Below are 14,078 nucleotides of genomic sequence, written 5' to 3'. Positions count from 1 at the left end.
ACTTCTTTCTCTGTTAGTGCTCAAGAAACATTATGGATGAAATAAAGCGTAGGCCATGATTTTCTGATTCCAGCAACCAACTTATTAAACATGGACTGAAATTATTTTAAAAGGGGGTGAAATCACTGTCTTAATATGGCCAAAGCTGCCCACGCGAGTTAGTCAAGATCCATAAATGTATCAGGGAATAAACAGCAACATCTGAACTGAAATTAACATTTCGGTAACAATTAGCATTCACACAAAAAAACACTAACCAGTCCACCCGGTCAGATGTCTAAAGGTCTTCAGCTCCCATTTTCATTTACACCAGTATACGTTTCACAAAATGGAGATGAAAGACATCATCCACAATTATCTAGATTGAGAAAAGTGAACTCCGACACAGAAGTGCACGAATCATATTGTATTTCAAGGAACTGCTTTGGCAAAGCATGGATGTGGATTTTGAAGGATTCGGAAGCTGGAGAAAGCTTTTTTGGTTTCTTAAAAGGTATTTGGTAATAGAACTGATTCTTATGAAACATCACAACAACTCAGTGGACAGTTGAAATATTCACTACTGCTGATGATTCAAGATACCAATTGTGGTCTCAGGTAAAACTTTAACCCTCAAGGAGGCCCCAAGAAGTTTAAACTACTCCTTTCACCTTACTTTTGTACTGGCCACTGAGTCTTTTTAACTTATTCAATATATGTATGTATACTCAACATTGATTCTTAATTATTCTCAGGGTTAGCAGATAAGAGCATTGCTCTTTCACTCAAGGAAATATTGTAGCTGGCTCCTGACTATATAATAGACATGGGGTAACTAGATTTTAATTAGAAAGAAATACAGCCTCATACATAAAAGTAACAGGAAGGTTGAAAACAGCAGGGCTGATTTCCTCCTATCTTGGTAAGTAACATGTAGCATTCAGACCACAAAGAAATCCTAAACAGAACCTTCGCATGGACCCCTTGCCAAATCCTGAATCCGTATACCAGACGTTGTATAGGTAGTCAGAATCCTGACGTGCTATTCTACTTGTTATAGTCCTGCCCAATGAATTAGAAAATCAGATGTGTTTAATGATTCAGATAAGCATTGGCTGACTAGGTTTGATGACAAATTGGTTTTTCCTTGTCCAATGTTATGTCTGGTAGTTTGTTATCAGGTAAATGACTAAAGATCATGGCTGTAATCTGGTAGCAACTTGTCAGGTCAATCAAGATATGTTGCAGAGAAAGGTCTTAATATTTACATTTTATGCATTTCCTCTTCAGGCTGTTCTATAATATTCAGCGACTACAAAGAGAGGAGCCAGATTACCTTTGATTAGATTAGATTACTTACAGCCCAACAAGTCCACACCGACCCGCCGAAGCACAACCCACCCATACCCCTACATTTACCCCTTATCTAACACTACGGGCAATTTAGCATGGCCAATTCACCTGACCCACACACCTTTGGACTGTGGGAGGAAACCGGAGAGGGGGCCCATGCAGACACGGGGAGAACGTGCAAACTCCACACAGTCAGTCGCCTGAGGTGGGAATTGAACCCCGGTCTCTGGCGCTGTGAGGCAGCAGTGCTAACTACTGTGCCACCGTGCCGCCCACTTTGGTTTTGGAGATGGGATGAACCAAATGTATAACTCGTGCCCAGATTGATTGTGATGTGGAATCATGAACTTAACACTGATTTATATTTAAGTAGAGTTTTTATGGCTAGCAAATGGGGCTGTTGTGGTGCAGTGTTTGTGGCCCTTCTTCCAAATCAGGAGGCCCAGGTTTAATTCCCACCTGCTCCAGAGATGTGTCATTCCATATCTGAGCAGGCTGATATAGCTAACAAAGAGACCAGCCTACCATTCTAGTTTTACTGATAAAGCAGTTGCCAAACACACTCACTTGCCAAATGTCTATCACATCAGTTATCCTTCAACTTACTTGTCTAGTCAACATCACAATTGCTTATCACAATCACAGTGTACTTTGGAAATCCCACAAGTAATCTTCAATGGAAGGTAATATTTATTGAAACACCAATTTTTTTGTAGATTAACTGCATGAACAAATTTGACAAAGAGTTTACTTTCATCTGCCCAAATGGCTCTATTATTAGTGGTCTCAAGGCTTATCACAGAAAATATTCTGAGGATAGGAGGTAGTTTGGAAACTAGTAGTATCATCACTTCAAGGGCCCTTATCTGCCAATTTTATAAACAGTTGGGTACAATATCGTTCATTTACTAATGCAAACAAAAATGTCAATGTTAGAAGTTATTTTCAGTACCTTAATTTTCAGTTATACTCTACGTAATGTGTATGTTGGTACAAAGTAAATCTCTCTGAGATGCTCTATAATTCCAAACACAAGTTTTCATTATAATGAACATAGGCAGACTGATTAACAATATGAAGGTTTCAGTACAATAATCCCATCCCAGGTTTCTGATGACAAAGTAATACATTTATGCAGTTACATAGATGCTCATGCAAAGAAACAGCCTTTTAGCCTAATATTGCACACTAAGCTCTCCCACACTCCTCTGCGAGTCATGGAGATATACAGCACAGAAACAGATCCTTCAGTCCAATTCATCCATGCTAACCGGATATTCTACATTAATCTAGTTCCAATTGCCAGCACTTGGCCCCTATCCCTCTGAATCCTTCCTATTCATGTACACATCCAAATGCCTTTTAAATGTTTTAATTCTACCAGGTGCCACCACCTCCTTTGGCAGCTCATTCCATACATGAACCATCCTCTGCATGAAAAACTTGCCCCTTAGGTTCCTTTTCAATATTTCCCCTCTTAAACCTATGCCCTCTAGTTTTGGACTCACCTATTCTAGAGAAAAGACCTTGTCTATTCACCCTATCCATGCCCCTCATGATTTTATAAACTTCTATAAGGTCACCCCTCAGCCTCTAATGTTCTGGGAAAATAGCCCCAGCCTATTCAGCTATACCTTAAATTCTCCAACCCTGGCAACATCTTGGTAAATCTTTTCTGAACCCTTTCAAGTTTCACAACATCTTTTCTATAGCAGGGAGATTAGAATTCCTGAGATGCTGCCTAACCTGCTGGGCTTTGACCAGCAACACCTGATGAAGGGCTTATGCTCGAAACGTCGAATTCTCTATTCCTGAGATGCTGCCTAACCTGCTGGGCTTTGACCAGCAACACATTTGCAGCTGTGATCTCCAGCATCTGCAGACCTCATTTTTTACTCGAAGATTTTAACCTACTGCGAATCCTCTTACAAGGATGCCTTCCTTGAAGAAGCTCTCTTCCTCCCTCTACAAGGATTTCAGTGAGTCCCTCTCTCACTGCACCCCCCAGGTCATCTCCTCTGCCGGCCTATCACCCTCACCTTGACCTCCTTCCACCTATCCCACCTCCATCGCCCCTCCCCCTAGTCCCTCCTCCCTACCTTTTATCTCAGCCGGCTTGGCTCTCTCTCTCTTATTCCTGATGAAGGGCTTATGCTCGAAACGTCGAATTCTCTATTCCTGAGATGCTGCCTAACCTGCTGGGCTTTGACCAGCAACACATTTGCAGCTGTGATCTCCAGCATCTGCAGACCTCATTTTTTACTCGAAGATTTTAACCTACTGCGAATCCTCTTACAAGGATGCCTTCCTTGAAGAAGCTCTCTTCCTCCCTCTACAAGGATTTCAGTGAGTCCCTCTCTCACTGCACCCCCCAGGTCATCTCCTCTGCCGGCCTATCACCCTCACCTTGACCTCCTTCCACCTATCCCACCTCCATCGCCCCTCCCCCTAGTCCCTCCTCCCTACCTTTTATCTCAGCCGGCTTGGCTCTCTCTCTCTTATTCCTGATGAAGGGCTTATGCTCGAAACGTCGAATTCTCTATTCCTGAGATGCTGCCTAACCTGCTGGGCTTTGACCAGCAACACATTTGCAGCTGTGATCTCCAGCATCTGCAGACCTCATTTTTTACTCGAAGATTTTAACCTACTGCGAATCCTCTTACAAGGATGCCTTCCTTGAAGAAGCTCTCTTCCTCCCTCTACAAGGATTTCAGTGAGTCCCTCTCTCACTGCACCCCCCAGGTCATCTCCTCTGCCGGCCTATCACCCTCACCTTGACCTCCTTCCACCTATCCCACCTCCATCGCCCCTCCCCCTAGTCCCTCCTCCCTACCTTTTATCTCAGCCGGCTTGGCTCTCTCTCTCTTATTCCTGATGAAGGGCTTATGCTCGAAACGTCGAATTCTCTATTCCTGAGATGCTGCCTAACCTGCTGGGCTTTGACCAGCAACACATTTGCAGCTGTGATCTCCAGCATCTGCAGACCTCATTTTTTACTCGAAGATTTTAACCTACTGCGAATCCTCTTACAAGGATGCCTTCCTTGAAGAAGCTCTCTTCCTCCCTCTACAAGGATTTCAGTGAGTCCCTCTCTCACTGCACCCCCCAGGTCATCTCCTCTGCCGGCCTATCACCCTCACCTTGACCTCCTTCCACCTATCCCACCTCCATCGCCCCTCCCCCTAGTCCCTCCTCCCTACCTTTTATCTCAGCCGGCTTGGCTCTCTCTCTCTTATTCCTGATGAAGGGCTTATGCTCGAAACGTCGAATTCTCTATTCCTGAGATGCTGCCTAACCTGCTGGGCTTTGACCAGCAACACATTTGCAGCTGTAACCAATGCCTTGTACAGCTGCAACATGATGTCCCAATTCCTGTACTCAATACACTGACCGATAACAGCAAGCATACCAAATGTCACCTTCACGATCCTGTCTACTTGTTATTCTACTTAAAGAAGCTATGAACCTGCATGCCAAGGTCTCTTTGTTCAGCAACGCCCACCAGGACCTTACCATTTAGTGTTTAAGTCCTGCCCTGATTTGTCTTTCCAAAATGCAGCACCTCTCATTTATTTAAATTAAACTCCATCTGCCACGCCTCAGCCCATTTGTGCATTTGGTCACGGTCTCATTATAAACTGAGGTAACTTTCTTCTCTGTCCATTACACCATAAAGTTTGGTGCCATCTGCAAACTTGCAAACCATACCTCCTGTATTCACATTCCAAAACACACTGCCAAATCATTTATATAAATTACAAAAAGCAGTGCACCAGTACTGATTCTTGTGGCGCACCACTGGTCATAACCTCCAATCCAAAAAGCAACCCTCCACCTACCTCTGTCTCCTACCTTCAAGCCAATTTTGTATCCAAATGGCTAGTTCTCTCTGTATTCCATGTAATCTAACATCACTAACTAGTTTACAATATGGAAACTTGTCGAATGCCTTGCTGAGGTCCTATGCCCACCGTTTTGTCCTCATCAATGCTCTTTGTCAATTGTTCAAAAAACTCAAATCAAGTTAGTGAGACATGATTTCCCACAAAGCCATGTTGACTATCCCTAATCAATCTTTGCCTTTCCAAATATATGGAAATCCTGTCACTCAGAATGCCTTCCAACAATTTGCCCACCACTGACATCAGGCTATCCCTCTGAATCCTTCCTATTCATGAACACACCCAAATGTCTTTTAAATGTTGTATTTCTACCATGTGCCACCACCTCCTTTGGCAGCTCATTCCATACACGATCCATCCTCTGCATGAAAAACTTGCCCCATAGGTTCCTTTTCAATCTTTCCCCTCTTAAACCTATGCCCTCTAGTTTTGGGCTCACCTATTCTAGAGAAAAGACCTTGTCTATTCACCCTATCCAAGCCCCTCATGATTTTATAAACTTCTTACCACCTTTCTTAAATAGTGGCAGCACATGAGCCAACCTCCAGTCTTCCAGCACCTCCTCCATGGCTGTTGATTAATACAAATATCTCAGCAAGGCACACAGCAATCATTTCCCTAGTTTCCCACAAAATTCTAAGGTATACTTGATCAGGTCCTGGGATTTATCCACCTTATGTCCTGCACCTCCTGTTTATAACATGGACACTTTTCAAGATATTATTATTTATTTCCCCAAGTTCTTTAACTCCATGTCCTTCTCTACAGTAAACACTGATGAAAAATACTTATTTAGTACCTCCCCCATCTCCTGCAGTTCCGTACATATACAGACAGCTTGCTGATCTTTAAGGAACCCTATTCTCACCCTAGTTACTCTTTTGTCCTTTTCCACCTATCCACTCCACCCTCTCCTCCCTGATCTATCACCTTCATCTCCTCCCCCACTCACCCATTGTACTCTATGCTACTTTCTCCCCAGCCCCACCCTCCTCTAGCTTATCTCTCCACGCTTTCAGGCTCACTGCCTTTATTCCTGATGAAGGGCTTTTGCCCGAAACATCGATTTCGCTGCTCCTTGGATGCTGCCTGAACTGCTGTGCTCTTCCAGCCCCACTGATCCAGAATCTGGTTTCCAGCATCTGCAGTCATTGTTTTTACCTTACTGACTCTTAAAGTCAAGGGGACCCGGTTGCAGGTCACCTTGTAAGGATGGATTTGCTGATGTTTGGAATGGGTTTGATTTGGAGGTGTCGGTGTTGGACCTGGGTTTATAAAAGTTAAAAATCACACAACCCCAGGTTATAGTCCAACAGATTTATTTGGAAGCACTAGCTTTCAGAGCGCTGCTCCTTCATCAGATGGTTGTGGAGTATAAGATCATAGGACACAATTTATAGCAAAAATTTACAGTGTGATGCAACTGAAATTATGTATTAAAAAAGATCTGGGTCATTTGTTAAGTCTCTCATCTTTTAGAATGGGCAGGTTGATTTCAGTTCTTTCATATGTAAATCCCAGAACTTTCTTAAAGTTACATTCTCAAGTGAACTTTAATAATAGGTGCCATGTTGGCCTAATGGATTGAAGGTGTCTGGTGCCCCAGTGTTCAGATTGATTACAGAATCTTACATGGATTCATGCAGTTTCTGAGCAAAATAAAATGTAATTCTGCAAGTACAAATCGCGTGTGCGCGGGCTTTGAGGGGTGGGTATGAGTGTCTGTGAGAGAGTGTGTGTATGTGTATGTGTGTGTATTTTTCAACATATAATTTCAGTTAGATCACACTGTAAACTTTTGCTATAAGTTCTGTGTCTTACAATTGTGTACTCCACAACCACCTGATGAAGGAGCAGCGCTCCGAAAGCTAGTGCTTCCAAACAAACCTGTTGGACTATAACCTGGTGTTGTGTGATTTTTAACTTTGAAGGGGTTTGTACCTTTAATTGATTTCTACATCAAGGGAAAATGCTGAATTGGGCTGATAGTTAATGCTGAATGAATCCCTGAATCGCAGGGCAGAATTAATACATGTTTCCAGTTTGACTGTAAACATCACGAGGTCAGGAATTGTCAAAGGGTCAAAAGTCAAGTATTTAATGCAAATTATGAAACAGATGGTTCTGAGGGCACATATGATCAGAATGAACAACAAGGAAAGATTGTGTTAATGTCTGATACATAAGTCAGCCCATGAGTATCTCAGTTGCAGATTCATTCAAGTGTGTTGCAACTGGCAGTGGTTATAACTCAACAGCGTGTGGCATCAATTGGCTGAACTGGAACCCTTGGATAAACAAACAAAAATCATATGAAGGCGTTACCTGCTTTTGATTAAGGGATGATAATTTATTGCCGTCTTGAGGGAGTGGCTCTCCCCTGTGGAATTGAGGGCTATGTCATTTCATAAGCACAGATGTCCTTCAGACTCACATCCCAGCATTACTGGGTAAATCTCCCATTTAAAAAAATGAAAATGTGTTTGGATATGGAGAAGGATAAAGCATTTGTATTTGGCTAGTGATGGCTTGTAACACACAGACATTATTGTATTCCATTGAAACCTGGAGTTGCTCATTAAGAGGTCCAAGACATGTTATTGATCTGTGCAGCTAGGAGTCCTAACTGCTATGGAGAAGGTATTGGTGAACTGGCTTCCAAAACCACTGCAGACATTTAAGTGTAGGTACACCCATAATAATTTCAGGGAGAGAGAGTACCAATGTCCCTGCCGGTCTCCAGGCCGTACTGCGTACATACCGATGTCCGTTCCAGACTCCACACCATACCATGTATGTACCGATGTCCATGCGGTCTCCACGCTGTCCCGTGTACAAACTGATGTCCGTTCCAGTCTCCACACCGTACTGTGTACGTACCGATGTCCGTGCCGGTCTCCACACCGTACTGTGTACGTACCAATATCCGTGCTGGTCTTTACGCAATACCATGTACATACTGATGTCCGTGCCGGTCGCCACGCAGTACCGTGTACGTACCGATGTCCGTTCCGGACTTTGCGCCGTACTGTGTACGTACCGATGTCCGTGCTGGTCTTTATGCCGTACTGTGTATGTAACGATGTCTGTGCCAGTCTGCACGCCATCCCGTGTATGTACCGATGTCCGCGCTGGTCTCCACGCCGTCCCGTGTACATACCAATGTCTGCACCCGTCTCCATACCATACCGTGTACGTACCGATGTCCATGCTGGTCTTTACACAGTACCGCGTACGTACCAATGTTCGTGCTGGTCTTTACGCCATACCGTGTATGTATCGATGTCCATTCCGGACTTTACACCATACCGTGTACGTACCGATGTCAGCTGCCAACAAGGCAGCTTCCTGTGACAGGTGCTGTACAGAGCGCTGCTTTCTTACACTTCTTAAGTGTACTGTGTTAACTTTACTTTTGTTATATTAATAAATATTATTTCATCTTTCATTCAGGTTATGGTATACTTTGTTAGACCTTTAGGTGATTATTAGAGTCATAGAGATGTACAGCACAGAAACAAACCTTTCAGTCCAACCCGTCCATGCCGACCAGATATCCCAACCCAATCTAGTCCCATTTGCCAGTATTTGGTCCATATCCCTCCAAACCCTTCCCATTCACATACCCATCCAAATGCCTCTTAAATATTGCAATTGTACCAGCCTCCACCACATCCTCTGGCAGCTCATTCCACACACATACCACCCTCTGCGTTAAAAGATTGCCCTTTATGTCTCTTATATATCTTTCCCCCTCACCCTAAACCTATGCCCTCTAGTTCTGGACTCCCCGACCCCAGGGAAAAGACTTTGTCTATTTATCCTATCCATGCCCCTCATGATTTTGTAAACCTCTACAAGGTCACCCCTCAGCCTCCAATGCTCCAGGGAAAACAGCCCCAGTCTGTTCAGCCCCTCCCTATAATTCAAATCCTCCAACCTTGGCAACATCCTTGTAAATCTTTTCTGAACCTTTTCAAGTTTCACAACATCTTTCCGATAGGAAGGAGACTAGAAATCCATGCAATATTCCATCAGTGGCCTAACCAATGTCCTGTACAGCTGCAACATGACCTCCCAACTCCTGTACTCAATACTCTGACCAATTAATGAAAGCATACCAAACGTACCACCCTCTGTGTGAAAGCATTCAAACACCCTCTTCACTAACCTATCAACCTGCGACTTTACTTTCAAGGAGCTACAAACCTGCACTCCAAGGTCTCTTTGACCAGCAACACTCCACAACCTTACCATTAAGTGTATAAGTCCTGCTCTAATTTGCTTTTCCAAAATACAGCACTCTGCGTTTATCAAAATTAAACTTTATCTGCCACTTCTCAGCCCATTGGCCCATCTGAACAAGATCCTGTTGTAATCTGAGGTAACCTTCTTTGCTGTCTGCTACACCTCCAATTTTGGTGTCATCAGCAAACTTATTAACTATACCGCTTATGCTCACATCCAAATCATTTATATAAATGATGAAAAGTAGAGGACCCAGCACCTATCCTTGTGGCACTCTATTGGTCACAGGCCTCCAATCTGAAAACAACCCTCCACCACCACCTTCTTCTACCTTTCAGCCAGTTCTGTATCCAAATGTTCTCCCTGTATTCCATGAGATCTAACCTTGCTAACCAATCTCCCATGGGGAACGTTGTCGAACACTTTACTGAAGTCCATATAGATCACATCTACTGCTCTGCCCTCATCAATCTTCTTTGTTACTTCTTCAAAAAATTCAATCAAGTTTGTGAGACATGATTTCCCACGCAGAAAGCCATGTTGACGATCCCTAATCAGTCCTTGCCTTTCCAAATACATGTACATCCTGTCCCTCAGGATTCCCCCCAACAACTTGCCCACCACTGAGGTCAGGCTCACCGGTCTATAGTTCCCTGGCTTGTCTTTACCGCCCTTCTTAAACAGTGGCACCACGTTTGCCAATCTCCAGTCTTCCGGCACTTCACCTGTGACTATCAATGATCCAAATACCTCAGCAAGAGGCCCAGCAATCACTTCCCTAGCTTCCCACAGAGTTCTCGGGTACACCCAATCAAGTCCTGGGGAACTATCTATTTTTATACATTTCAAGACATCCAGCACCACCTCTTCTGTAATATGGACATTTTTCAAGATGTCACCATCTATTTCACCACACTCTGTATCTTCCATGTCCTTCTACACATGGTGAGAGATTTCTTTTTGCTGGTCTGTCCCAACCCGCTTTTCCCATTGGCCCCATTATTTATATTAAGCAACTTTCTATTAAGCGAGGTTTCACTGGAATGCAGCTACAGCATTATAGGAGATCTACCTGTATTACCTCCTTCCCACATAGTTAGTTACTTTTATTTCTAGGTGAATAGAATGTTAATTTTCTTTCCTCTTTTTTTTAAATTGTAATTCTTAATTCCTGTAACAGTTGTGAAAAGGTTAGAATGACCTGAATTTCTGACAATTCTCTCATACCTTCACTTGAAACCTTGTCTTCTAAAAGTGTTAATAAAAAGTTGAATAAAGCATGTTCCCTGATGGCTTTGTTGATCTAATGGTACTCACAAACTATGTTTTGAACAAAAATGCATGCACTGTCTGTAGCCACACCTCGCATTTGCAGCACTTCCATTCTATAAAAGACACAAAACCAAATTAATTAGACGTGTATAACTCACAAAGTCAACTTGAGGTTTGATATAATGTGACTGAGTAAAAGAGGGACGATCCTCCATATATGTTACTGTATAACTTGGGTTCTTCAGTTTTTGACCCTCTACATCTTGAATTCACACTTGTTAAAAAGTAATAATTCACCCAAGCCATTACTGTGAAGTGTATTTTTACCTGTGTTAGCTCCAATTAATCTTTGCAAATTTGAAAATGTAGTTCGATTAGTTTAGGTTTATTATTGAAATGCATGTACATCGGAGAAGTGAATGATTTATTAATTTACCAACAGGACAACAGCATGCAAGGCCATTGCAGCTCATGAGGGCCTGATACGTCTAATTAACGATTCATTAATCTTTGTTCTTTAAACATTATGCAACTGCTGAATCACTTGGTATATGATTTCCCAGATTAGAGGGTTGTTTTATGAGAGTTTGCATAACCAGGTAGGTACATGAATAGGAAGGATTTAGAGAGATATGGGCCAAATGCTGGCAAATGGGACTAGATTAATGGAGAATATCTGGTCAGCATAGACGAGTTGGACCAAAGGGTCTGGTTCTGTGCTGTACATCTCTATGATTCTATGCAACCAGCCTTTTTGTCTGCCAGTGTTGCTTGGGTAATTTGAATTCATTGTTGGCTCTATTGAGCAAGTTCAGTTTGCTTTGCAGTTGCGAAGGAATCACTCATATCGTACTTTCTAGTATTTTTTTCCAGAAATGGGAAAATCCCATTCCTGGCACAGCAGAAATCTGACTGATCTGAAAGGTGTCACAGTTATTCCCCAGTGTTTGTCAACCCAAAGTTGACAATGTATAAATTACACTGAGGTTGTGGGTGGTCTGGGCGATGATGGTTTGATGATGGGAGGTGAGGTCATGGTTGAGGGGGCAGGAGACGAAAGTGTCAATGAGTTGATGCCTTGCTTCAGCGGTGTTAGAGGCCAGGCATCAACTCAGGGACACCACCTCCTCCTGCTGCCCTCGACCACGACCTCACCTCTATCACCAAGCCATCACCTCCCAGACCATTCTGACATCACCTCAAGGGATCTCCCATCCACAGCCTCCAACCTCAGAGTCTCAGAACCTTGCATCGCCTGATTCTACCCCTCCCCCAAAATTCACAAACCTGACTGCCCTGGCCAACCCAGCGTCTCCACCTCCTCCTACCCCACATATCTCCTCATACCTTGACACTGTCCTGTCCTTCTTGGTCCAGGAACTCCCCACATACATTTGAGATATCACCCATGCCCTCCACCTCCTCCATGACTTTCATTTCCCCGGCCCCCAAAGCCTCCTCATCATCATAGATATCTAGTCCCTATACACATCCATCCACCATGGCAATGGCCTCCCAGCCCTCCATTTCTTCCTCTTCCAGTGACCCAATCAGCACCCTTCCACCGACATACTCATTTGGTTGGCTGAACTCATCCTCACCCTCAACAAATACTCCCTCCACTTCCTTCAGACCAAAGAGGTAGCCATGGGCGCCCACATGGGCCTCATTGTCAGATACTTGGAACAGTCCATCTTCTGCAGCTACACCAGCACTATTCCCCACCTTTTCCTCCACTACATTGATGACTGTATTAGTACCACCACATGCTCCCACGAGGAGTTTGAAAAGTTCATCAACTTTACCAATACATTCCACCCTGACTTCAAGTTCACCTGGGTCATCTTGGACATCTCCCTCTCCTTCCTGGACCTCTCCGTCTCCATTTCTGATGACCGACTCAACGCAGACATCTACTTTGAACCTACCGACTCCCACAGCTACCTTGACTACACCCCCGCCCACCCCCATATACCGTAAAGTTGCTATCCTTTACTCCCTCTGCCTCTGCTGCATCTGTTCACAGGAGCTGCAATTCCACTCCAGAACATCCCAGACGGCCTCCTACCGCAATGTCCCTCCCACATGGTCGACAATGCCCTCTGGCACATCTCCTCCACTTCCTGCACCTCAACACTTTTGAACCAATCCCCTCCAACCACAACAAGGACAGAACGCCCTGGTCCTCACCTTTCACCCCCCCCCCCCCAATCGCCACATACAACGCATCATCCTCCATCATTTCCACCACCTACAATCCAACTCCACCACCAGAGATATATTTCTCTCCCCACCCCTATCAGCATTCTGCAGAGACCATTCCCTCTGCAACTCCCTCATTAGGTCCACACTCCCCCACTCCCAGCACCTTCCTCTGCCACCGCAAGAGGTATAAAATCTGCACCCACACCTTCCCCCCCTCACCTCTATCCAAGGCCCCAAAGGATCCTTCCACATCGGCAGAGATTTTCCTGCATATCCAAACACCTCATCTGATGTGTCTGTTGCTCTTGATGTGGTCTCCTATACTTTGGGGAGACAGGATGCCAACTTGTGGAATGTTTCCAAGGAAATCCCACCGCCCTGTGTCCGACCTCTTCAACTCCCTCTTCCACTCCTCCCATGCAAGTCCTGGGCCTGCTCCATCGCCAGATCAAAGCCACCTGATGCCTGGGGGAAGAACACCTCATCTTCTGCCTTGGGACCCACCAACCACATGGCATCAACATCGATTTCACTAATTTCCTCATCGCCCCTCTCCCACCTCATCCCTGATCCAACCCTCCAACTCAGAACTGCCCTCTTGAGCTGTCCCACCCTCCACGTGCATCTACCAATCACCTTTCCAGCTACCTCACCCTCATCCCCACCCTTATGCTCCTATTTATCTCTCAGCAACCCCCACCCCCCCCCCCCCCCCCACACACACACACCCCCAATTCCTGATGAAGCGCTTATATACAAAATGTCAACTCTCTTGCTCCTTGGATGCTGCCTGACCTGTGTGCTTTTCCAGTGCCACACTTTTCAACTAATTCCTGGTAATTCCAGGATAGACTCAAAGTTGTAGTTGGGAATCTTTGATGTTATAATTGATTATTAGGTACTTTCTTCAGCCATCGTCTCAATATTGTTTCTCATATAAAGTCGTGCATAAATTCATAGAGCCTGTGAACTGTAAGGCCAGGGTGGTGTCATAGTGGTTAGGACTGCTGCCGCACTGGGTTCAATACTAGCCTCAGGTGACTGTTTGTCTGGAGTTTACACATCCTTCCCATGTTTGTGTGGGTTTTCTCTCACAGTCCTTTGGTATGAAGCTTAGGT

The 14,078-nt window shown here is 44.4% G+C and overlaps 1 protein-coding gene across 1 annotated transcript in view; it reads left to right on the top strand.

Annotated features, from left to right (window-relative positions):
• The first annotated feature begins 8,436 nt into the window (after positions 1-8,436).
• LOC132825065 (hemagglutinin/amebocyte aggregation factor-like) overlaps positions 8,437-14,078 on the top strand; it is a 30,996-nt gene continuing 25,354 nt past the window's right edge. Inside the window, exon 1 of the mRNA XM_060840073.1 lies at positions 8,437-8,506. Within this exon, the coding sequence (XP_060696056.1) occupies positions 8,437-8,506 (70 nt within the window). The remainder of the gene's footprint in view (positions 8,507-14,078) is intronic.

Source organism: Hemiscyllium ocellatum, chromosome 19 (assembly GCF_020745735.1).
Source record: "Hemiscyllium ocellatum isolate sHemOce1 chromosome 19, sHemOce1.pat.X.cur, whole genome shotgun sequence".
NCBI lineage: Eukaryota > Metazoa > Chordata > Chondrichthyes > Orectolobiformes > Hemiscylliidae > Hemiscyllium > Hemiscyllium ocellatum.
The sequence above is the reverse complement of the archived record's forward strand: the minus strand, read 5'-3'. Positions and strand labels throughout refer to the sequence as shown.